A 26,061-nucleotide genomic window follows, 5' to 3' on the forward strand; every position below is an offset into this window, starting at 1 on the left:
AAAATTAATACTACACGCTAGAAGACAGCATTCATTCAACCAGAGATTTAATTTTTTAAATCTAAATCATTTGTCGAATGAAAGTGGTTTAACTGCAGCACTTTCATTCAAACGTGATACATATTTACAATTTTTGAGCTTAACTGTCAAACAGAGACTGCACAAATGTATATTTTTATTGGCAAATTAAGTATATAATTTTTTCCAAAAAATTAAATTACATTTATTCAACATTTCCCTCCACAAGAGTAAAGTTTGATGAATCCATGTGTGACTGCACAAACAAGCTGGCATTATGTGAACATAGGGCTTAACATATGCAGCTTTCAACAAATTGTCCAAATGACAGACGACTTGCAGCACAGGTTCGTGGGTATTTCAGGAAGTCAGTAGCCCTTTTATGTGAAATGTGGAAGCAAAAACCATGCTGAACACCCAAAACAAACCCATGGCTTGGGCCGGCTGGCACCCACGCAAGGGCAGAAATAAGGGATGGTATTTATATATGTCTGGCAGAAGCTTGAGAATGTAAGCGGGAATTTCTGCACACACAATATGTCAAAGTCAGGCCAATTTTTAGCTCTGTATAACTGAGAAATTTGTAATACTAGTACAGTGTTCTCCTGTTTTTTTGCATTCTGTACAACTCTAAAGCATTTAATAAGGTGTGCACTTGCTCATGGTGGATTATTCTTGTAAATTAGCATTTAAGCCTTGGGTAGAGCCAATCATTCAAATATTTTCGAAAAATCTTCAATTAAACTTTTCATGAGTGTGAATCCTTTTGTTGCTGATGTGTATCGCGCCATTCTGAAAGATGCTGGGATTTTCATCCCAATTATTGCCATTGTAGTTAGTACCTAAAACATTTTCCTTCCATGGTGCCATTTACCTAACCATTTAAGTGTAAACCCAAGTTCTGTCTACATGTGAACTCTAAACTCAGGGTTTTTTATACAGTAGGTTGTCTATAGAAATGAAACTAAATTAGTATTTTAGAATTTTCCACCTCTGAAAGCTATCAATTCTTTCTCACACATACACAGAAAATGAGGAGAATCTGAGCTTGTTTAACTGTGACATCAATACTCACTTTTTCTTTGAAATTCCAAAGTCACAGCTATGTTATCGTATGCTGGTCCCACTGACAGATAACCAGTGTGGCCTTCAGATGAAGACACAAGGTTCTCATAAGCTCATTAATCTTGAAAGGAACAACTGTCAAAACCATACACTGCCCCTATGCCTGACATAAAAAAGGCATATTTGTGGCATTGATTTTGGTTTTGTGGGAAAAAATATATCACACAGCCTCTCTGTACAGTAGGTATTGAGCTTCTAACATAGTTAGGTGGATTTTCTCTACTAATGGACCAAAAAAAAAACAAAAAAAAAAACTTCTGTACAAAGCTTTAATGAGCTGAAATTTATAGTCCTCTGACAGGAGTTACTGAGTTAAGTCAGAGAGTTACTAAATTAAGGCTTGTTCACACCAAGGATTATAACAAACTAGGAACAATTGAAACAGAAAACTGGTGATAAATAACCTAAATGTCCAAGAAAGTGAAACTAAGACAAACTAAACAATGTAATTGTGACAATAAACACACTGGTTTGTAGCGCAAATAGTCTTACTGTTTACTGTACTTTTGTTATTCTTCTAGTTGTTTCCCTATAGCGGCTAATGAATCAGAAGTTTCACACATTCAAAGAAAATAGTTTACTTCCGCATTGCAAAATATTTGCAGTACAGTCCACTCATCGAGTAGTTAAGTCATTCAAAATAGAAGAATGCAAAAGAATCACTGATGGATGTGAAATCATTTTAAGCAGTTGTGTTTACAAATTAAACTGAATCAAATTTAGAAAAGGTGCAGCCATTATACGTGTAATGGTTATGTTCTGTTTAGTTCTGTTTTATTATCATAGTGTTTTGCGTTCCCTGTTTGCCTGTCTACTCCTAAGTGTTCCTCTTAGATTTATTTATTAAAGACTGTGTTTTTTATATTCTCTGATTGTTGTGCGGTCATTACAGCCACCAGAACGTGACAGAACACAGACCCACACAAAAGCACAGAGCAAACACCAGAGCCTACCACAGACAGAGAGCCTGAGCCTGTTGCGATGCAAGAGCCAGAGATAAAGACTGAGTCCACCATCGCCCCGGAGCCCGAGCCCGAGCCCGAGCCCAGGGAAGAGTCTGACCAGGTGTATGGGTCGGCAACAATGTGCGTTCCAGTGGGCTTGCCTGTGGAGTTAGAGGGCATGGAGTGGAGCTACGCCCACACTCCCTCTGCAGAATTGAAAGAGGATATTTATGTCTCCTATTTATATACGTCTCCTGTCACCACTGGTCCCGCCCAGCTCCAAGTCTACTGTGTCTCCGCTGGTCCTGCTCAGCTTCAAGTCTTCTGTGTCTCCGCTGGTCCCGCCCAGCTCCAAGTCTCCTGTGTCTCCAGTGATCCGTCGTTATCCAGTGATATTTTTGTGTGAAAAATCAAAACGCAAAAAGTGTCTCAACTGTACTCAGTATACCTATAGAGTCGGTGGGCGGGCTTAACATAATGACTACAGAGTTGCGATGGTGCCGTGTGAATTCCCTGCTACTTAAAAAACAAAGATGGCTGGTGCTACTGGCAAACAGCGGGCTTTCGAATCGGCTTTGGCCGCGACTCTGGAAGACTAGGAGTTAAGCTTTTCTTTGAGAAAAGAACAAAGAACGGCACTGAAGTCCGTCGCTCTGACTACGTCACCTTCTTCGTTGCTCTGGGGTGCGTTTCCCGTAGGCTACTACAACGACTTAACTCGATGCTTCACTACCATAGTAGGATGCATCGTTGAAGAAATCAACTAGCTAGTCCCGACCGTTTCCCGAAGTCGCAAAGTGTTCGTTCAACGACGTTGGTTTATGATGTCAAGTTTGTTGGTTTGTTGGTTTATGATTTATTACTCCACGTGGTGGAGTAAACTTCTTTTAATGAAACTGTCTGAGATCGAATTAATGCTAGATGTTTTGATATAAATTACAAACATGGCATCTCATATTTCACATTTTTCTTAGTTATTTCGCTTTATTTCCAGATTCAATCATACACTCGTTCTTACATAATAGAGCACGTTCGCATATGCGCAGTCTTCAAAAACGGTACTTTAAATATCTTGACAAACTCAAAGATGTAAATGACATTTGTATGTATTCTACAATGTCAGTTTGTAAATGTCAGTTTGCTTATTTTGCTCAAGATACGGATTTATTAAGTCCACATCCTGCAATCTAGAAACTATGGTTGAGAGCTGTCGTTTCAACCACACAACTTTGCAATGCTGTTTGCGAATGTTCGTTGGAACGATGGTTTCGGGAAACACTATTGTTCAACTTTGCTGATAACGACGGAACTTGCGACCATAGTTGGCTAAAGATGCTTTCAGGAAGTGCGTTTCCTGTCGTTCCGTCGTTATCAGCATAGTTTAAGAGTAGTGTTTCCCGAACCCATCGTTCCAACAACATTCGCAAACATATACATTAGGCCAAACAAATAACTGCGAAATGTGGCGAAATAGACCATGATATTAATTAAATTACATTGTCATTTCTAATTCATACAGTAATTCAATCCGAATTAATCCAATCCAATTTTCGTTTACATGTGCAGTTTGGCCTATTCCAAACAAAACTTTAGCGCGTGAGAGTGCTCCAGACACCTTGTTCAGAACTAGAGAAAGTAGGGGAGACCGGGGACAGTTGCAACAGGGGATGGTTGCAACATGTCATTTTTCTCCAACCAGAAACAAGCTAGAGTAATGACACTCACACTGCACATGCTCAATTGGATGCCCCCCCTTGCAGAGAAAAATCAAGGAGATTCCTGAGCTTCTCCAAGATTTATTGAAGAAAAACTGTTTTTAGAGTATGAAAGTATTTCTTTTCTTGAGCTTTGTTTTTGTTAATTTGTTGTCACTGTTTTTGTGATTCAGCTCAAACTTATATGGTTTTGATCACACATAGTGATATGTTAACTTTTAGCTAGTATGATTAGCATGTATCAAGGTCAATTGTTTAGCTAGCAAATGAGGTTTTATCATGGCTGACAGGAACATAAGTTTTTACTTAAAGGACAAGTTCGGTATTTTACACTTAAAGCCCTGTTTTAAGATCGTTTCTGATGAAATAGAACAGTTGAGATTGAAATTTGGACAAATGCTGCTGTCCCGAGAATTTTAGGCTTCTGTGTTAGCTAACCCACACCCCCCACCCCAAATATATAATTGTCATCTAATCAAAGCTGATGAATAAATAACACTGTAATATTATTATAACTTACATTTTTGATAATCATAATTTTGCTAACACTGACATATATTGTAATATTTTGTATTTGTAACATGTTGCAACCATCCCCAAACAATGTTGCAACTGTCCCCGGGCCCGGGGTCAGTTGCAACATCTGACTCCTTACATTAAAATACAAATTGTGAAAAATTTAGATTCTGTAATTATCTTTAAATGGTTTAGACTATTAAAATACAGATGTAAGTTTATTGCATAAACTTGGTTTGTCTAATCCATGCAAAAAGTGTTGCAACTCCCCGGTCTCCCCTAGCCAGAGGTGGGCACAAATACATCAAAAACTATTTTTTTACAAAATACAAATACTGGCTCATGAAATGTAACAAAATAAAATACAAAATACTGATGTGAAAAATTTATTTAAATAAAATACAAGTAATTAGTATTTTGAAAATACAAAAATACTCCCACAATAATCTTAAGTCTTTTTTTTATTACTGAAAGGTCAATAACACAAAAAGTAGCAATAACACAAATATGAGAAATGTGTAAATTCAAAATGGCGAAGTAGCAAAATAAAAAAGTATGGGCATTTCACTAATTCTTCACAGGGCCTGAAATAGTTCCCTCTGACGTAAATGGCAGGTATAGCTAAGTTCACATCAAGGGCGTGGTAGGCTGCCCTTAATAGCAAAACGTGTTTGATAGGCTACGTAGCCATATTATCACCGTTACTCTACTCGTGCCTTAAAGGACAAGTTCGGTATTTTACACTTAAAACCCTGTTTTAAGATCATTTCTGATGAAATAGAACGGTTAAGATTGAAATTTAGACAAATGCTGCTGTCCGGAGAATTTTCGGTTTCTGTGTTGTGTAGTGTCTTTGTTTATCCCGAGGTTTTCCCGCAGCCTGCTGGATCCAGGCCGTTTCCAGATCTGACGAAGGACTTTCGCCTGGACCTGATGACAATGCAGTGCTGAAGTGCCAACTAGCCTCTCCCTATGGAGGATCCCTATACCACTCTACAGATAAAGCGTTGTGGAATTTTTCGGTTGGCGTACCTACCCAAAGTGATAAGATAAAATAAAAATTCTGCATCAAAATTTATAGACAAGTAGTTTGTTTAGGCATGGTTTGTAAGGAATTACAAACCTGCGCACATATATTCAAACGCACATAACTATAAAATCAATTCTTAATGCGCATGTGAACGCCATCAGCGTCTATCACAGGTTCACGTTTAAAGTCTGTTTAGAGAGAACGGTGTCGTCTTAGCGGCCCCTAATTTAATAACAAATGATCATTTAGACGGAAGTGAATCAATCAAAACTAACTTTAGCTGGAAAAAAACATTTTTCAAGAGCCACTATAAAACCAAACCAATCTATATTACCTTAAATTATATGTTTATCTCTGTAAAGCTGCTTTGAAACAATCTACATTGTTAAAAGCACTATATAAATGAGGATGACTTGACTTGACTTGACTTGTTAGCACCCCCCCACCTCCACAATGGTTTCATAGGGGTACTGGAAGAATCATTCATAAAACGTATTAAACTGTAGTCTACAAAGACATGAAACTCACAGAGTGGTCTGGGGTGTCACTGATATGCTCACACAAAAATCACTGCAAAAGATGCTTTCCAACAGGTGTTTTACCATTCGTTGTAAAACTATGGACCTATTTTTCCAAACGCCTCACAACCGGACATTCTTCCGCTGAGAGCTTGAATAATAGACACTCCAGCCCAGTTGGTGGCAATAATACACCTTTGCCAATGTTTGGATAGCGTAGCCTGATACCGCCATAGATATCATATAGAGACTAGATGCCCTATTGGCCGCTGGCAACCGAGAAATCCGGCCGCCATCTTGAACCGGTCGTATTCCTAGTTTCGTTGCGTGGCAGCAGATAAGATGCCAGAGCATTGTGGAGCATTTTCCTGTTCTAATCGCCGGACCATTGAACATAGGGCTTTTCACAAGTAAGTCTTAACATTACCGTACTATTGGTTGTATTTTGTGAATAGAATTACCAGATAATCGAGAAGGAGCAAGAATATTTGCTATTACTGTACTGAAATCGTTGTGAAATGCTGTTTACTTCATCAGCCGGTGTTCACCCGGCATGGAGAGGTGGGGTAACTCTTAAAGTAATAATTACAACAGCTTCTAGGTTATCAGATAAGCATTCAACTGCCCTGTTGTATAGGTTATTTGTGTTTGCGCACATGATATCAGGAAGCAATGTAATAGGCTACACGCATGACAGCGATGCGCAAATTGAGTTACCCCTCCAACGTCTAGTGTTATTGATAACCTAAATCTTATCACATGCGATTTGGCTATTGATATTACAGAAGTCCTGTGGTAAAATTACATTATTAACCTACTCCATCTACCCATGTAAAGTTAATCCGAATAGGGCTTTAGTCTCGACATTTTCCCCTCCCACATCCACATACAATAAAAAAGCTATAGGCTTAATGTTGTCCGAATTTAATTTTTAGAAATTACTGATGCAAACACGTTGAACAGCTTCTTCTCAATTTTTATTACAGGTGGCTGCGTTCGGTGGATGCGTTCTGTGTGTGAAAGTGTGTGTGTGTGTGTGTGTGAGAGAGAGAGAGAGAGAGAGAGAGAGAGAGAGAGAGAGAGAGAGAGAGAGAGAGAGAGAGAGAGAGAGAGATACTGTTCGTGTTTGTTTGTTTGTGTGTCTGTTCGTGTGTAGGCTATGTGCGTGTCACAAATCATAAATTGTTTCTTCAACTTATTAAAATATCTTACTTTACTCGAACTCTCTGTTTCTGCTTCTTTATTATATTTATAGTGTGTGATTTATAAAATACATTATATCCTTCATCACACATAATGTGTCTGGTCACTTTATATCTTATATCACAATATTATATTACTGTTAAGCCTACTATGGATATTAAAATACGCCGAACCATGTATCCTGTATCATAGCTACATGAATGACCTTTGCAGCAAAAAAAAACGCGTGAAAATCAGTTCAGTATTCAGTGAGATATGATTAATTTAGTGCGCTGACAGCTCATTTCACCTGCCATTCAGATTACACTGAGCTGAGCGGGTGACCGGTTTAAGATGGCGGCTCCAATTCTCGTCCGTGCCAATAGGCAGTAGCGGTGGATAAGGCGTCTACCTATATGATGTCTATGGATACCGCGACTGGAATACTACAGAAAGAATACAAACAACCCGATTTCCGTTTCCAGCGGCGGAGTAATACCGTACCTCACAGAACATCCAATACAAGTCAATGGAGTTTGACAAAAACTACGATAAAAACCTCTTGGAAAGCATCTTTTGCAGCGATTTTTGTGTAAAAATATCAGACCGAGAATTTGTCACAAATTCAAAATTCCATTTTAATCATAATATATATGATTAATCATATTAATCATAGTATGTGTGTAGGGATGCGACGATTACCGGTTTCACTATAAACCACAATAAAATGTACTGACGGTTAGTAATATCGTTTAAAATTCAATTATCATTAGAACCGTGTTTGATTATCCCGATTTTAATAACTCACTAAAATCCTGTCCAGCCAGCAACAGTCTGACGCAGGCGCGTAATGTTAGGTTTTTTTTTTATTCGAGAAGGAATGGCGGAAGGCAGTGACCGTGTTCGGGAGATGTTTCAGCCTTTTAAGAGGACCAAATCTGAGGTGTGGTCATATTTTGGCATTTACAAAAATCCTGAGGGAAACTTAATCGAGGATGGTCACTCTGTCTGCAGAACATGCACAAAAAAAGTCGCAGTGATAGGGGTAAACACTTCAAATCTGCCGAGTCGTCCTGTGTGACCATCATCCACTGTTGTAGCGAACGCAAGCCAAGTTAACTTTGATCTCAATACTAAAACTACGTATGGGAAATAATTGGGCACAAAATGTTGTTTTGAGTTGACATATTTTATCTCACTCACTTGAAATAAACTTGAAGCTTCCGAACGAATTCTCGAAGACGAACGAATAAGTTCAAACAAGACTATTAAGAGTGACATTTAAGAGATAATAATGTATAGGCTATTCATTGTACACTTATAACACCGATTTTTTTTTACCACATAATTACGGGGACATATTGAATAGAGATTAATGTCATCCTCATTTTTTTTTATAATGTCTCTATTCTTAGCTGTTAAATCCATTTAGCGTACAAAACTCGTCCAGACAATATGATCACAACAATATCATCAAATTCTGTAAACAATAAATCAACTCTGATTTCATTTTCAATACAATCAAAAACGGAGACGCAAGATGACAAGTTGTATTTGAATGAAATGAGAACGCGCGTCCGTTGTGATACATGGATGTGCGCTGTTATAATATGTTGCTATTGACGACGGTCATCATAAGGAAGAAAATCAAAATGCCACAGAATAGAATCTTGCTTTAAAAAGTGCATAGAGCTGCTTGTTTTATTTGTTGTTTGTTGATTCTCAAATATTAAACTTGTTGAAATGTTTTCAGTGTGAGCAATGAGCATCAGTTCTTTTTTTAACACTTTCATCTTGTTTTAACAAAACTGTGATAATATTGATAATCACGATAATTTCGGTCACTATAATCGTGATATGAAATGTTCATACCGTCCCAACCCTTATACTATGTGTGGGTTTGTTTTACACACACGACTCATAACTGCCCTGACCGCGTATGCCTTTTCCATAGTAGAATCGCGCTGTGTGAGCAATTAATGAAAAACAATAGGATTGATGATTATTTTATACAAAATCAATATTTCTCATATGTAATACTTTTAAAAACGTGTAAAAACTGCAGATGGATGTTATATTGTGAACGCTTGCTTAGCATGGAGATTTCAGTGGAGTTACGACAGACGCGCTGTTTCATAATAGGTAGGGCCTATGATGTCCTTTTATGAATGACAACACAGTGCATTGATCTCATAAGGCACAATTATTTTCTCTAATGTCGTTCAGTGTGCAATATGTGAGTGTGTAGACTGTATATTTGTCACAAAACACTTAACCTTAATGCCGTTTTAAAGAGCTAAAAACGTATTCACTTCTTGGAGGGAGCCCGGTCTACAGGGTTCCACGTGATTTTCGTGCATCTAACCTGGACATTGCCATTGCCAACATCAGACAAGTAGGCCTACACCACATCAGACCGAAAATATGGCAAAATCATTTACTATGGTGATTTTTCTTAAGTATTTAAGTATTTGAAATACTCTAAATACACTCTAAATACACATTTTATTTTTTCCACACCTGCAAAATACAAATTACAAAATAGCTACACTAAAGTAATTAAATACGTATTTAAAATACATTTAATTGAAATACTGCCCATGTCTGCCCCTAGCAATATAAAAGTTACATTTAAGGTCAATGTTTCTCCTTTGTAAAGCATTTGTATGATGCAAAAAATTATATTTATATCTCAGCTGTGGAATACAAAAGCCCAAAATCTGGGAAAATTCCACTTTTTCAATAATCACAATATTAATATTTTCCATGGCATTTCACAAGCTAATGCCGTCAGTCCAGGTTTTTGATCTTTTTCTTGGTATTTTGTCATTTCTAGTCTAATAGAGTTTCTAATTGCTTTGATGGAACATTGAATAATGCCACTGATAAAGTTTTTGCATCTGTCATTTTTTGGAGCAGACCTTTTATTCACCCCACTTTTGCAGACTTTCACGCACACCCACGTGCATTCCCACTTTAAAGGCTCTAGGTTCACACCAATTTGAAGCCCAAAGGGCCAGTCCTAACTTTTTTCTTTTCCTTTTTTATGGCCACAATTTATCCAAGTCATATCAAATCCAATTCACAATCCAATGCAAAGTCAAATAAAGTAAAGCATTAAGCACATTGACTAATCAGCAAAAGTGGTGTTTTTTGCCTCAAAAATGTTTAGCTAATAATTTTGACGTTTGCTATATGTTCTTAATCTGCCATGAGTTCAATACTGCCTTACTCTTTAAAACAATTCGGTTTATTTTTCACATGAGAATTTTTTTGTAAAAGTCATACACAATTAGCCAGGCTTTACACTGGCACTCACTTTGCTGAACTGGGGTGGAGCCTTCAAACCATAAAACCAGCTGCCTTACTCTCCACCTCGCACTCCACAATTTCAATAAACTCTTAATGGAAACCTTTTGTCTTTTATCGAAGAGGTCATGAAACGATGCTAGAACTGAGTTATGTGTGGCCAACATCATTTTGACTTTTTATGGACATTTTCAGATCACTTATCTAGAAAATATGTTGTAACCTATACCAACCCGAGCATTTTCACTTGTATGCAACTAAAATTATAAATCAACAGGATTATAGGGTTTCATTGTACATAGAATCATATCAACCAATTAAGATAATTTAAGGAACTGTACAATACATTTTATTTAAACGTTTCAAATAAAGATGAAAACGACGGTCTGTTTTGTTGAATGTTAGTTGAATCAAGCTGTATGCTCTAGACGTGATTTAAAAGCTCAGAGTTACACTGCAGATCTTACGCTATGAATTATAGATTGTATTTCGTAGCTACACTTAGGCTTTGTGTTCTTCACCCCATGTTGATTCTCATCTGCTGAAAGCAAGCAGGCTATGACTAGACTAATAATTTCCTTACATAGCAATGAGATCACAAAACTCACAAATACAAAATCAAGACCCGAGCCACAACGGGTCTGTATTAAGACCGTCCATAGGGGTAAAATAAAACTGAGACCATATAAAATAAGACAAAATATATTTCGTGCACATCCGCGATTTAAACGTTTTAATACGACAGTCATAATTATCTTTGCAATAGCCACACAATTTTATAGCTTTATCAATCATAATTATATTAGGTGTCTGAGGTTTGTTAAAAAGCATTCATCAAGTTGATGCTATTTCTGCATGTTTTATTGTGCATGTGCACACTCTGAATAAATATTTGCAATTCATTGTAAAATGTGGTAACCTGCAAATGTTACTTTAAAGAGCCCATTCTACCTGATTTAACCAATAAAACATAGTTTTGCTTGTAAACATGTGTAGGCCTATTTAAATTGATTCAGTGTTATTAAATAATGTTTTTGACTTAAATACAACTAATTAATTGAAATGTACACGTTGTGTGGGTTAATTTTAATAATAATATACAATTAGAATAATATCATAAAATAAAGTTTGCGATATTTCGTCATCTGACAGATTTTCAAATAAAAAATAGAACTCATTTGACAAGCGCTAGACCCGAGAGATCAGTCTTTAAACAGACATTAACTGTCAAACCAGACTTTAGTTCTATTTTAAATTTGACAGTGTCTATTTGGGAGAGAGAGCATCTCTCCTATCCTATCTTAATCCTATCTTGAATCATCGGTCTTTATCTGTGAATAGGAACAGTGAGAATTACCAATGACCGGCACTAAATGATAGCAGATATAGTTTATTTGATATAGGCTATTTGAAGATAATGGGTGCACTGTGAAATTATAATCAACAAAACATACCAGCCGGTAAATATTAACACAACTAACGACATTTAATCTTGATCAGTTAACGCAGCAGAATGAATTAAATCCTAAATTGGTTATCACAGTTATTAGCTATATTTTAAACTACATGACTGTAAATATAACCAACAAATCATAGACGTGACATTAGCCTTGTCGGTCCATTTATGAATGAGTGAAGCGTGTGGTCAAAATGATATCAGTGTTCAACAAAAGCGTTAGGCCAGGCCTACTGACATTAATTCATTTCTAAAATAGACTGTTATTTTCCAAATAATATACTATATTTGTAAAAAAAAAATATATATATATTATTTCAGCTTTGACATAATAGGCTATGCTCATAGATACTGATATCATCCAGACTACCATTCAGGTATTAAGTGATATTATAAATAATATTATTACTACAAAGGCATAAATAAGGATGTCAAAATATGTGGCTATTATAACATAGTTTTCAGCATGTAAAACCGTTTTTTATGTTTTTGTGTTTTGATTTAATTTGGTATATTGTGCATGCCGCATTTAAACTGTCAAGATACAACTTTACTGTTATATCGGCCCCTAAAATAGGCTACATCGCAATTCATGATGAAAGAAAGAAAGAAAAAAAGAAAGAAAAGTGCAATGTCAATATTTAGAAATGCGTTTTTTTTTTCTGTCTCTCTCTTTCTAAAGTCCCCGAGTTTCGAGTCTTGAACCGAACCATTCTAAATATATAATGGCTTTGGAAGGAAGCACCATTTCCGTTCACATTAAACTTATTCAAGAATTTTCGCATGTAATAACATTTCAAACTAAAAAAAGTGTAATTACGGACATACATCGCAGCCGCAGTCATATAGCAATGCGCTACAATCCTCTACACTTATCTTTTTTACGTGTTATATTTCCATTTAAATAAAGTCGGTGAAGCTCCGTGCTATGAGCCTGCATACCTGAGAATCCTGTGCAAGACACCCATGAAGTGAGTACGTCGTCTGCATGTTTCACGAATGTCCTCGTGAAGCAATTTTTGATAGCCGTTTCTCCCTGCTAACCTCATTGTGTATCCACAAAATTTGACTACTAAGTGTAATTGCCTAAATTATCCAGAGGAGGGAGACTTTTGGCTCTCTGGTCTCAATATGTCCCCTATTGGATTCTGACCACGACTTAAACCTCTCGGGCTCTTTTGAATGGTTTCATTTTGACGCACAACAGACAACTCGGTAAAAACACCTCATTTTAAACATGGTCAGAATACGTCTGTGATGCTGAAGTCTATTTTCTAACTGCACTTTGTTGTGTCACTATGTTCCCCGTACATCCTCTCAAAACACAGCAGACAGAACACTTTTCTTCTTTGATTTCCTTACATTCTACTGATGTACATTCGTTACATACATGTACGTTACATTCTAGTGCTTTGCCACAGATGTTGTGAGATGATCTGGAATGATGTTCTCCATGTGTTGAAGTTAGAAACTTGTGACCTACACACATGTACGGATAGTGACACCGCTTCTTGTTCTATTGGGTCGTCTGTAAACTTTTACAAGTGACATTTTGTGAGCTAATAAACTATACTATCTTTACTTCCACAGGAAACTCTGTGAGCATGCTGTGATAGTGTCGGTCTTTGGAAATCATTCAATACACCATAACTCCAGTATTCATTTGACAAAGATACCAATTGCATATATTTGGAGCACGTGTGCCGAGAAATTAATTACACTGGCTTTCCATGTACAAAGTGTACGATAAGTATTTTTATGTATGCATTTATTAATTTTAGTTATTCCACGTAATCTCTCATTTCTCACGCGAATGGAGCATTTCCATTATTTGTCCACCAAATTAATTTACAGAGGCCTATTTGTTTAGTTTTGTTTTGTTTGTTTAATTATTTAGGCTATTAAAGCTTCTTTGCTTAAATAAATGTAAAGTGACAGCACAGCAAACTGAGTCATATGTCTAATTGCTGGTTGAGACTTTGAATAAACTATGAAATAACTGATATAGTGCTTGGTACCGCACGAATTTTTAAGTTCGTTGTTTTAGCGACACATGGATAAGTCATGCACAATTTTTGATTGGCAAAGGCGCATTCAAATTATTTTCTATCACATAGCCGATTGAAAGTTTAGAATATGTGCACTACATGTATTTCTCTTACGTCTCGGAAAGCGGGCGCGTAAACAACTTTTCTGTTGTAGCTAGACCTCTTAGACCACTCTTTTGCGTTTTCAACTGCATATGCTGCTCAGCTTATTAATGTTGGAAATGTATCAAATTTAAACGAAGCGTTTCTCTTTCCTTCTAGTCTGAAATAATATATTGAAATGGTTAAACTGTGAACACTGGTACTTACGCGCACACACGCAGCCTATCCGCAGACTTCTGGACCAATGAAATCAACCCATCGCTGTCCGCGTAACCAGTTAGATTGACGTGGAGGACGCGTCAAATTAACTCCAGCAAACTTCACCCTGCGGGATCAGAAAAATCCCTCTTTAACGGGAGAGGATCACTCGTATCCTATTCTGCCCTAGACAAGTTTGGCATGCAGAAGTTTTGCAGCCGGAATAGACAAAAGTGTGTCGAAGTCTTCCGAACATCTCCACACAGCAACCGCATGCAGGAGCGTTCAGCCATTTAAGGAAAACTGCTTTAAAGACACGCATCACAAGATTAAATGGGTGAGATGAGATCTCGTTCACATCTGCATGTTTCATGGGAGATGCTTTATTTAGACCAGAAATAACCGTGACTTTGAGCCTCAAATTGAATGGTACAATGTTTGCTTTAGTTATCAGCATGTAAATTATTAAAACATAGCCACTATCTACTGTCTCATTAGCCCAATAATAATATTAATTAGCTCTATTGACAATTTCAAGTGATAAAAAAACGTTGGTATTTAAGAGAATGTAGAAAGAGAAAGAAGATGGCCATTTTCATGTAAAAATCTTTGATGTGCTCAGGTCACTGAATATGATGTGCCATGCTGTTTTACGACATTAATTTTACTTAACCCAAGTTTCAATGTCTTTTGTTTCTTACAGATCAAAACTACGGGGAGGTGAACCAGCTGGGGGGAGTTTTTGTCAATGGACGTCCTTTGCCCAATGCAATAAGATTACGAATAGTGGAGTTAGCCCAGCTTGGCATCCGACCATGTGACATAAGCAGACAGCTTCGGGTCTCCCATGGGTGTGTGAGTAAAATACTTGCGAGATACAACGAAACTGGGTCCATTTTGCCCGGCGCAATCGGTGGCAGCAAACCACGAGTAACAACGCCTAATGTAGTAAAAAACATACGGGACTACAAACAGGGAGACCCGGGAATTTTTGCATGGGAGATCCGGGACCGTCTTCTCGCGGACGGAGTATGTGATAAGTACAACGTTCCTTCGGTCAGCTCTATCAGTCGGATATTAAGGAACAAGATTGGAAACCTCTCCCAACCTAACCAATATGAAAATGGCAAACAAGGACCTCCGCAGTCCGGCCTCTCCTATAACCATATATACCCGTATTCATACCCCAATGCAATGTCTCCTTCCGGGACCAAAATGAGCAATCCTCCCGGTGTCCCTGTCACGGGTGGGCATGTAAGCATTCCCCGTGGTTGGCCTTCAGCTCACACGGTCAGCAATATATTGGGTATTCGTGCTTTCATGGATCCTACAGGTGAGACTTATTGTACTACAGACCTTAGCCTCACTATAGCTTGATTTGTAGAGCATCTACTCAAAGCAAACAGAGGAGGCGTAACCATCTGCTTTGAATAATCTGAATTTTAAAACTTTAGATAAAGTTTAGAAATGTGTTGATATACCTGAAATTTAGAAAACAGAGTCATTAAGGCATTTTTTTACACAAATCCGTACGGAGTAGCATACGGAGTTGGTACTGTAGAAGGTTTTGACCTGCTGAAGAGCTTATATATATATATATATATATATATATATATATATATACACACACACACGCACACACACACACACACACACAATAAATAAATAAAAATGCTATGTGGGGGGGGGGGGGCTTAATGCGTGATAAGCATTTATTCGTTAAATTCCTTATTTGTCCAATATAACGAATAAATGTTTATGACGCATTAAGCCCCCCAAATAATTTTGTTATAATATGCATTATTATAGTAAAACATGCTGTTGAAAATACTGTATTAGAAAACATGTTATATATTATTATATATAATAATACACTAAATATTGTCACGATAATCAATTGATAATAATATATTTATTCAAAAATCCATTTAAGCAAATATGTATGCATAATTTTCGCTTAACATATTCATGTAAACATATGCTGCATATTTGTGTCGAATGTATTTACAAGATCGTTTCAAATCATTAAATTGCAAGGCAAAGAAAAACAGACTAACGCTGTCAGATAAGCGTTAACACTTTATTTTAAGGTGTCATTGTTACAGTGTAATTAAATAGGTATACATATAAGTACTGAGTAATATTAAGCAACTACATGTGCTTACTATAGTGTTTGGGTAGGATTAGGATTTGGTTGAGGGTTAGTTGAATGTAATTATGCATAATTTACGGTTATTACTATGGTAAGTAGCCTACATATAACATATGTAACAAGGACACTGTAAAATTAAGTGTTACCGTTAATTTCATTAGTAATTCTTTATTCTGCTTGCTGTAATTCTTTTTCGGTTTGTTGCAAAGCGAAGTTAAAACAGAAAGTTACATTAATTTAAATATTTTTTCCTAGCTATTGCTAGCGCGGAAGGATACGCACCAAAAATGGAGGACTGGAGTAGTGTCAACAGAGCGACATTTCCCTCTGCTCATGGAGTCAATGGAATAGACAAATCAGCTATCGATGCAGACATAAAATACCCTCAGGTACCGTAGCAATTATAAACTTGTATTTTATTGTTTGAGATGCAAGCTCTGATCAGAAATAATTTGGATGACTTTGGAAGTTACCTTTCATGTTACTGGACCGTGCAATTACATAGGCTATACATTAAAGCGCTCCTAAATTGAAGGCTAATTATTTTTATACAGCTGCTATATTACACTTTGTTACAAAATATATATTACAAAATATTACACTTTGTTAGTAATATTTATATTGCACGTAAATGTGTAAAACACAGCCTAAAAATACGTTTTAGCTTATTATGTATTAATTTGCATATAGTAGGCTATTTTCTGCTTCTCTCCTCTTTGCTACTCTTGCTCTGTTAATGTGCTTGTTTTTCTCCTGTTACTTCAGCCTTCGTCGACTTTGTCTAGCTATGTCCCAGCGTGCGCATACTCTTCCTCCAACCAGTATGGCGCGTACAGTGGTCCAGCAGGCAGTTATGTGAGCCCAGGGCATCACTGGCAGGCCCAGGGCACCAGTCTCTCACACCCTGGCGGTGGCGTAGCGATGCACCCGAATGACATCCATTCTTCTATGGCGTTCAAACATGCGGTGCGAGATGGTATGCACGATCATACTTTGATATCTGTCCTATTTTAACGGCACTTAAGGAATAATAGATAGAAGTTTTCATGGGCATGCATTTAAACACAATATTTTGACAATTATAGGTGTTGGTAAGATATCGATAGATATCTTACCAAGATATCGATATCGATAGACCTCCGTGGATAGATCTGCTATTGTTATTATGTTATTACAAGGCAATTACAAGAAACAACACTTGGAGGAAAAGAAAAATAACATTCTAATTCAGCTCTCATATAGAAGCCTACTAAGGCTACGAATGTTCTCAACCAAATCATTAGTCATGCACATAAAATTTCGTAAAACATAAAACTGAGTGGTAAGCATTGCAGTAAACTCAGTTTGGGCCTATGCTCACCACCATTAATAAATTATTGGGCACATTAACATGTCCATATTAATGCATTTCTACTTTTGATTAATGTTGTTTATTCATTGTAGACATTGCGCATTAGCTTACTTTAACATAGGATTACAGGCAAATTTTTATCGTATAGCCTACGTCTTAAAAATAATGTAATAAATTCTAAATAAATGTAATGAAATAGCCTAAACGGTCAATAATAAGTACATTTCAGCAACTTTTTATTTCAGATCTTTCTTCTTTTTTAGATAGAAATTTTTAGAGAAATTTGAACAGAGTGGCCTATTTTAGAAAATCTAATCATTTAGAACATGCATGGCCCGGTGGCCCGATCCCATACATTAAACGTGACGTTAAACGTTTTAAAAACAAAAAGACAATGCCTTTATTGGATGTGAAGAGAGTAACGACTGGTTTTCTCTCTAAATATGTCCTCCTGTTTGTCCTCCACAGGAGACAGAAAACCGCCGAGTCCCCTAAGTAAGCAGCAGCACTTGAGCAGTATACACGGACTCAGTCTTTCTACCTCATCCTCGTAACAGCGCTGATACAGCAGCTTAAAAATCATTCCCATTTCAAGAAAGCAAACTGTAAGTTCAACCACTGCACATCTCTCGACGGTGATGTCCACGTTAAGCGCGCTCTGGGAATACAATCTTTGTAAAGCCGAATGAATGTATACGACTTTGTTCTTTACTGTAATTATAACTGCAGGTTGCGGTTTTTGGTGGTTGGTCGTGTAACCAATAGTCATACTTGTTTTGTCTATGCCATTTATAACAACGACTGCATAGCGGATGCAAAATACGATGTCATCTTAAAGCTAGTGGATCAGTGCATTTTAAAATAATGAAAATATATTACTTAAACGTGTACATTAAATAACCCCTATGTGAACAAAGTAATAAATTGTTAATGTAAATATGAAGAAAGCTTTAGTTATATATATATTTTTATAAATTCACGTGTAAATATGCTAAATAAAAGTATTGCATAAAACGAAGTCACAATCGTTGTCTTTCTTTAGAACCTATCTCACTTCCAATTCTCGCAAAGGAATAGGCTATGGAACTTTTACAAATGGTATGTCTCTGCTAATTCTGCCTTGGTTTTCAGTACATTTACGTTCACTGTAAAGCTTGCAGGATTTTTTTTTCTTTTTTTATCAATAGAATGTTTCATGGAATAGGCTCTGCACGCAGGGAGTGATAAGGCATTCTGCTGTTTTCTCATATGCGCTACTGGGCGTAATAGTGCTTGTCCGCATTTGGCGCCTCCAGTGATGCTATCTGTGTTGATGCTGGATCACTGCCACACAGTGCAAATATATCTATCTTATTTAAGTAATGGGCATATAAATAATTTGGCTTAGCATATGACCCTCGATTGGACAGGTTCCCTAAAACAGGTTTACCTCCATTTTGTTTAAGCGTTTCTGACATTTTTGATGGGTTCTTTGTTTGCAATCTTGGGAAGATATGCCAGCTCAGCATAAAATACAGATACGGATCTTCGAGTAACGTGTACAAGTAAAAACCGTTTGAATAATGTTCGACACTATAGGATGACGATGATGATTGTTGTTATAGCTACATTAGGCAATAGGCCTACATTAAATAATTTCTTGCAGTCACCTGCAGGACAATTGCAAAATTACACCTAAACTTAGTAGGCCTACATAATTGAATAGGACATTGTGATGCGTTATATTATATTGGCTACTTAATTGTTAATATTTTAATTGTCAATTTTTTAAAATGATTTGGAATAAATGCACAAAAACATGAATTAATAGATAAAGTAAGAACTAAATAAAGTATCCTAATTTGTAACGAACAAATATTGTTTCGGACAACTGTAGCCTATAAATGAAATTCAGTGGGACCGTGGGAGCAGACATTTTCATTGACTTAAACAACGGCCATATATTGCACCTGGTAATTTTTTCTTTTCTCTGACACCCAAAGGCGCTCGCGACCACATTGCACATGTGTTGCGCATTTCTGCATCCATCCCTGTGGGGGAGTAAATCGGTGAATGTCCCTAGAGTGCAGCTTAGGCTACACCTTACTACTCAAAATAGCTGACCCTGGAAATGTGCAAATCGAACCACAAATTAATTTGTGAAAATAAAACACGAAAAACGGACACTGTATGATAAATGTAGCATTCATAATCTCAACATTTTAGTTAATAAATTAGGAATTAAATATTGAGAAAATAACGCCCCCGGACAGATAAATTATTAATATTTCAACAAGCAAACCATTATAGACCATAAAGTTACAGAATGACAAGCAACTGAATTTTTTTCCTGCATGGATAATTAATAGAAAAGGAACGACTATACAGCCTGGCACGTATAAAACCTTCATAGGAACGAAGATACATTATTATCGGGAAACGCTGCGCTGGCTGCTGGTGTGATATTCGGTAGTTTGAAGCTTATTCATACAGCAATACGATTTCTAAATACTATGTTAACCTTACTGGAGACATTAACATCTATTAGCCTACTTTGTCTTTTTTTATTATTTTTATTTTTTATAAATTAACACCCGTCAAAGACTTGTCTCTTGTGCAAAAAGCAATATTTTGCACTTGACAGAGCCAAAACATTTAGTGAGTGTTTTTATTTATTTATTATTATTGTTTGAATTTTTATTGAAATAGCCGTCTTGTTAAGCGATAGCCTAGCAAACACGGACAGGTCAACACGATATGATATTTGATAACAAAAAGCCAAAATCTATCAATATTAATAATTGCATAGCTTATGCTGGTTCAAACATATTCAGGACCACGACCATATATTTTTTCTTAAAACATTTATTATTAGGCTATACTGTGGAAAAGTCAATCACAACGAAATGAAAGTCAACAACAATGCAGGACTTCATTAAATTCACTGGTAATAACGTTAGCATAATAATAATAATAATAATAATAATAATAATAATAAGCTGACCTATACATTATTATTTAAAAAATGACAAATTATCCAAATGTTTAATTAAAACGGAGGAGCCAGTAGTCTACGTGCAATGCAAATATGATATATGTTAATGTTTGTGTTGCTCAATGTGGAACATACTCATGCAAGCTTATGAAATGTGGATTTTCTAGTTCTGCTCTGTATTAGTATAAAACGAAAAAAAAAGTGGAACAAATGTTAACTGACTGAAGGTACAAGTTAAGGATCGGTGTCAATGATGGATGCTTTTCGTAAAAGGTGACATTTATAAAGAGATCTTTTTCATCTTCAAAATAATATTTAAAATTTTTGTTCTAATTCAAGTTCTGTTGGGTTCATTTCTCGGCTTTAGCTTAAACCTTAAGTTAATTAACGTAATTTGTCAGGTAATAATGTAGAGACTCCGACTGATTTCACCACGGAAAGATCTCTGTGACATGCCCCTTAGAGAGAGCCTATCAATGCATGTACTGTATACTTTCCTGCCATTTTGGCACTTAAAGTTGTCAGTGACATCATCATAGACTTTTACTGAGCAACCTCTAAGCAAAACTCTTTGCTTATGGTAGCAAGCAAACATTTTAGCTTTTTTTTTTTTTTAACACATCTGCTTTGACCATTAAGATCTTTTCATGATATTATTGCTTTTCGATAAATGTAGTTATAGGGAAAACAGATAGAAAGGTAAAAACGAACCCTTTATGAATAAATAAATTGTAATGTTTTTATGATGCAATATGAGCTATGCACATAGTGCATTTAACAATAATGTACACTTTGCCAATTCATAACCTTAATAGAAATCCTAATTATTATTTCATAGACTGAAGGAGCAGAAAAGTAAAAACAAATCAAAAGTAAAGAGCTTCATTTTAACACAAAGTAGCTTAGCACATATCTTGTAGTGCCAGAAATATAATATGTTGCAATAAACAGCAATTGCCCTGGCCCTGTTTATACAAACTCTTTGTGCACCAATTGGTCAATGTTTGAAAACGTCTTAATGACTTCCTTACATTAAATTATTTGTAGGCTACTTCATTTTCTTAATTTATAAAGACATTGCACACTGTACAATCTTAGCCAGCTACAGTAATAACTGTAGTCTAATATCTCCTTTTGATGCACTTGTCCTCAAATGAAACGGTCACATCAACACTCGCAGACATTTTGGGGTTTACAGTTGGTAGCTATAGTAAACTTTGAGAGTGCTGCCATCTTGTTAGTATTGCTGTTGTAACAACAGCAACAGCAAGGTCATGTCATGGGTACAGAGAATACATGAACTGGTAAAAAAGTATTCCTTGAATGCAATGTAAGTTGCTTGTGTGTGTGTGTGTGTGTGTGTGTGTGTGTGTGTGTGTGTGTGTGTGTGTGTGTGTGTGTGTGTGTGTGTGTGTGTGTGTGTGTGTGTGTGTGTGTGTGTGTGTGTGTGTTTGTGTGGGTGTTTTTTGCTGTTGCAGCGTGATCTCATGACATGCGTATTCGTATGCGTTTTAAAATGTTGTCTACCACACGTAGGCTACATTTACTTAAGTTTCCAAGGACACGAAACCTATAATACTGACAGCACTAAAACTTTAATTATTTACGTTTGAACAACTTTACAGACGTACAAATGTGTATGAATCCTCATTTATGAATAATAGAATCGTGGTATTCGTATCTTGATTCTGTTGTATTCAGTTGTAATTTATATGACGTTATTTTCAGTCGCATTTATTAAACGCAGTTTACTCATACCTTACGATACATTTCGCTCTGAAACTTTTTGGTTCTAGACTTTAAAAGCTTAAAATGAATAGTAGTATTTCTGTAATCGTTCAACCCTTATGTATCATTTAATATTTATTTAGTTTGCCAAGGGTGTATCTTGTTTTCTCTGCTGTGTCATGATTGCTGATAATTTGGGTCGTATAGTTCTTCACAAATGGATTCTTTGGATTCTAAATTGTTGGATTACAGCGCAGGAATAGGCCTACTTTATAGGGCCTACTCGCTGATTCGCCTGTCTGACTTTGCTGGCGTTTGCGCATGAAGTTAACCTACCTCACGAAACTGATTTCGGACAGACTTCTGAGGCAACACAACGGTTTAATGATCTACAGCAATATAAACCGAGCTTTGGTAAAAGCTAAGTGAATATTTTATTACTAAGCTACAATAGTCATTTAAATTAGGCCTACATCAAAATTGGAAAGGCAGGTCAAAAAGTACATACACAAACTGACCATCAACCGTAACGTTCAGACACCATCTTTCTTTTTTAGCTAAACTGTCACGGAATGGAACGCACAGGATTGTGGGATATCAAAGGCAGCGAAGGATCTATACCGCCTTCAAAAATCCACCAGATGAATGTATCTCAGGACACAGGAAGTGAAGCTAACATTATTTGGGTATCGGACATGACTTGATGCCTTCCTACCTTACACTGCATCCTCCAAGGCACCATTTTGAAGATTTTGGATGCAGCCATTATAAATCCAAAAATTGCGCTTCAAGCTTTAGGCCTGCCACAGTTTTACAGCAGTGATACCAAACGCTCACTGGCTCTCGCCTGCTTCATACTGATTGATACATGAAATTTATTCTGTCCATAGTTTAACACATGCAGGCTATTATTTTTATATCCTCTTAATTGTTGTTTGGGTTTGAGGATAGGGTTAAGGGATCTACAATTTATTTATAAAAGGGCAGTTATACAAATAGGCTATCTTGACCTGCCTGAATCATAATCATTCACTGTTTCGTTGGCCAGAAGAGAACTGGCCCCCGACTCAGCCTGGTTTCTCCCAAGGTTTTTTTTTCTCCATTCTGTCCCCTGATGGAGTTTTGGTTCCTTGCCACTGTTGCCTTTTTGTCACCCTTACTGTTTTTATAACAGTAAAATCTCTTTATTTATGTAACCATAATATTATATTGTGTCATGTTTATCAAAGGAAAACTGCAAAAAAATATATAGACAAACTCCATTTTTCACTTCCACCCCCGACTGCAAGTTACAACTAGCCGATCGGTCTGTGCAGCGCCGCGTGAAGTCGAACACACTTTAGCTCCTTTCACACAGAGATTCCAGAAAATACACGGATAAAGTGACCCGGGATTTGACCCGGGTTCGTTTGATTTTGCTTCATTCACACTGCCAGTGATTTGCCGGAATCAGAGAGCGCGTTCACACACAACCCGTGTATGTTCCGGAAAGACGCGTGACGTTGGATGTGACGTGTAAGGTACGCGTCGAAAAGCGGAAGTGTTTGCATTGCTTTGAATAACATGGCAGCTGATCATGCATTAGATGTTTCTGTTCAAACTTTGTTGTTTATGTACAAAATGTTTCGTGGTCAAATCACAATTCTATGATAACTGATAACTGATAACTCCTCTTCGTCCATACTCCCCAGTAGTGCCACTGGATTTGCCGAGTGGCTCATTCCCCATATGCCGTAGCACAGGTTGTAGAAAGGCCAGTCTAATCTTCCGCTACCGCTCTTTCCATTGTAGTCGTGAACTTGGTGGAATTTTTTACGCAGCGCCTTAAGTTTACTTATGATCTGCGCTTTCGATCTCGAGAAACCACGCTCGATCATTTTCTTTCGGATTCGATCCTACACTAACGCATCACGTACCGTTCCGCAAAGCTGGTGAACGATCTCAGCTTCGGCGCGGATTGCAAGGAGCTCTCGGGTCTCAACTTCGGTCCAGTTTGCAGACATTTTTTCGTTCTTTCTTGTATCGATGACGAACATAAACTTTCTTCTAGAGTAACTGAGTCGCACGATAACTACGTCATTGCAAAGGCTCGTGCATCATCACTACGACACACCCCTTATACGGCATTGGTTCTGGCTTTTGTTCACACAGTGCGCGTTCCGGGTCTGAACACGGCAATGTTACTAGGTCCCCAACCCGGGATCGATCCCGGCATCAATCCCGGGTCGTGTTTGCGTTCACACAGAAGGCACTCTGGCAATTTGCCGGCAATTTGCCGGGTTCAAAGCGCTGTGTGAAAGGTGCTCTAATGAGACCCTGGCTGGCTGTTAAAGGTGTATTTCTGAGAAACTATGTTGAAAGTGGATCGGGAGCACCAAAACACACTTTTAGATAATCAGCAGTTAGGGGCATATACACTCATTAGGGGGAAGGTGCCTGGGTTACAAAGCATGTTTTGGTGATTTCAAATATCAACAGCGTTTCTCAGAAATCGCTTACTGCACCTTTAAGTCCCAGGCATATAGTGTTGCAATTTTTAACCACAGTTTGTTTGTTTGTTTGTTTGTTTGTTTGTTTGTTTGTTTCTTTCTTTCTTTCTTTCTTTCTTTCTTTCTTTCTTTATTATTTTATTTATTTACCAGTTGCTTGCCTTTTAGGGGTGTGTTTCCATAAAATGATGTGACTACCATAGTACGATGCATCGTTGGAGAAATTATGCCAATTACAATGTTAACAATGGTGAAAGAGCAGGATTTTAACATTTTAAACTAGTAAATCTATCAGTCCTTTTTTAGCAGAATTAGAAAGACAACACTACTAAAATCTGTTTTGTATCTTTAACATATACTGAAAACAAAAATATCATTCTGATAAATAAAAAACATATACGGAAAACCAAAATATCATGTTGATAAATAAAAAACAACATAAAACCAAAATCCAAGTGCATCACAAGTATCCTTTTCACAAGCTGAGGAAAATACTAATATTGGTGCATGCTGTGTCATGCACACAAACTCAAAACACCATTTTCACAACATTACACTAAATTAATGCAATAAACATTAATTAAACAACATAAGGTGGAACATGAAACATCAATGAACATAGCTGATAGCAAAAACTAATAAGAAACAATTATTTAAATGAAATACAATCTAATTCTAATGTGATGTATCACACAGGGAATTCTGGGAATGCCAAGTCATGTTTTTTTTCACTATAAATTAAGATGACTTGTTCTTTTTAACTATTCAAAAGCTGTACATATAACAGTATTTTACTGTAAAATGACATGTTTACAGTGTACTATTTGAGCTAGAATCCATAAATAAATAATGGATAACAATTAATTGTCACACATTGTTGTTGTATTTCTCTGTTTAAAAATTTCTCCAGGGTATATGTTGTAATACAGGCTTACTGGCTGAAAGCTAAAGAGAGTCTGACTGAGAAATGTTGTTGAACACACTTATCAAGCTAAATAAGATCTAAATATTAAGACTATATCTGATAGACATGCAATGAGAATCTCAAAAATGAAATTTAAATATGTTAAATATGTAACACTTTAATGAAACAGTATATTTATGATATGTACAATTGATTTTCTAGAATGGTTGCAGAGAGTCATTAACATTCTATTACACACACACGAAGATCATAGGTATTTAAGCATTTAGTCTGTGAAAAGA

General features: G+C 36.7%; 1 protein-coding gene across 4 annotated transcripts; it reads left to right on the top strand.

Moving 5' to 3' along the window:
• Window positions 1-14,269: 14,269 nt before the first annotated feature.
• Window positions 14,270-25,715, top strand: pax1a (paired box 1a). 4 transcript variants are annotated; one of them, XR_013206597.1, is made up of 6 exons: window positions 14,295-14,498; window positions 14,865-15,494; window positions 16,569-16,702; window positions 17,079-17,289; window positions 18,133-18,269; window positions 22,924-25,715. XR_013206597.1 is itself a non-coding variant. In XM_077238682.1 (5 exons), the coding sequence occupies exons 1-5, from the start codon at window positions 14,495-14,497 to the stop codon at window positions 18,216-18,218; spliced, it is 1,065 nt and encodes a 354-aa protein (XP_077094797.1). In that variant the 5' UTR covers window positions 14,270-14,494; the 3' UTR covers window positions 18,219-18,682. The 4 variants fall into 4 exon arrangements, 2 of the variants coding, with proteins under 2 accessions (XP_077094797.1, XP_077094798.1); XR_013206598.1 differs by having other exon boundaries at window positions 17,079-17,279; window positions 22,924-23,061; XM_077238682.1 differs by lacking the exon at window positions 22,924-25,715 and having other exon boundaries at window positions 14,270-14,498; window positions 18,133-18,682.
• The last annotated feature ends 346 nt before the right edge of the window (window positions 25,716-26,061 follow it).

The sequence above is a fragment of the Siphateles boraxobius genome, unplaced genomic scaffold, assembly GCF_051911475.1.
Source record: "Siphateles boraxobius isolate OS27281-9 unplaced genomic scaffold, OSU_SipBor_1 22, whole genome shotgun sequence".
Lineage (NCBI taxonomy): Eukaryota > Metazoa > Chordata > Actinopteri > Cypriniformes > Leuciscidae > Siphateles > Siphateles boraxobius.

What these genes read in the sequence shown, in the direction of transcription:
- pax1a (XM_077238682.1), top strand. An exon ending in TGCTTTCATGGATCCTACAG is followed by an intron (nt 15,495 to 16,568) that starts GTGAGACTTATT and finishes ATTTTTTCCTAG; the next exon opens with CTATTGCTAGCGCGGAAGGA. An exon ending in CAAACATGCGGTGCGAGATG is followed by an intron (nt 17,290 to 18,132) that starts GTATGCACGATC and finishes TGTCCTCCACAG; the next exon opens with GAGACAGAAAACCGCCGAGT.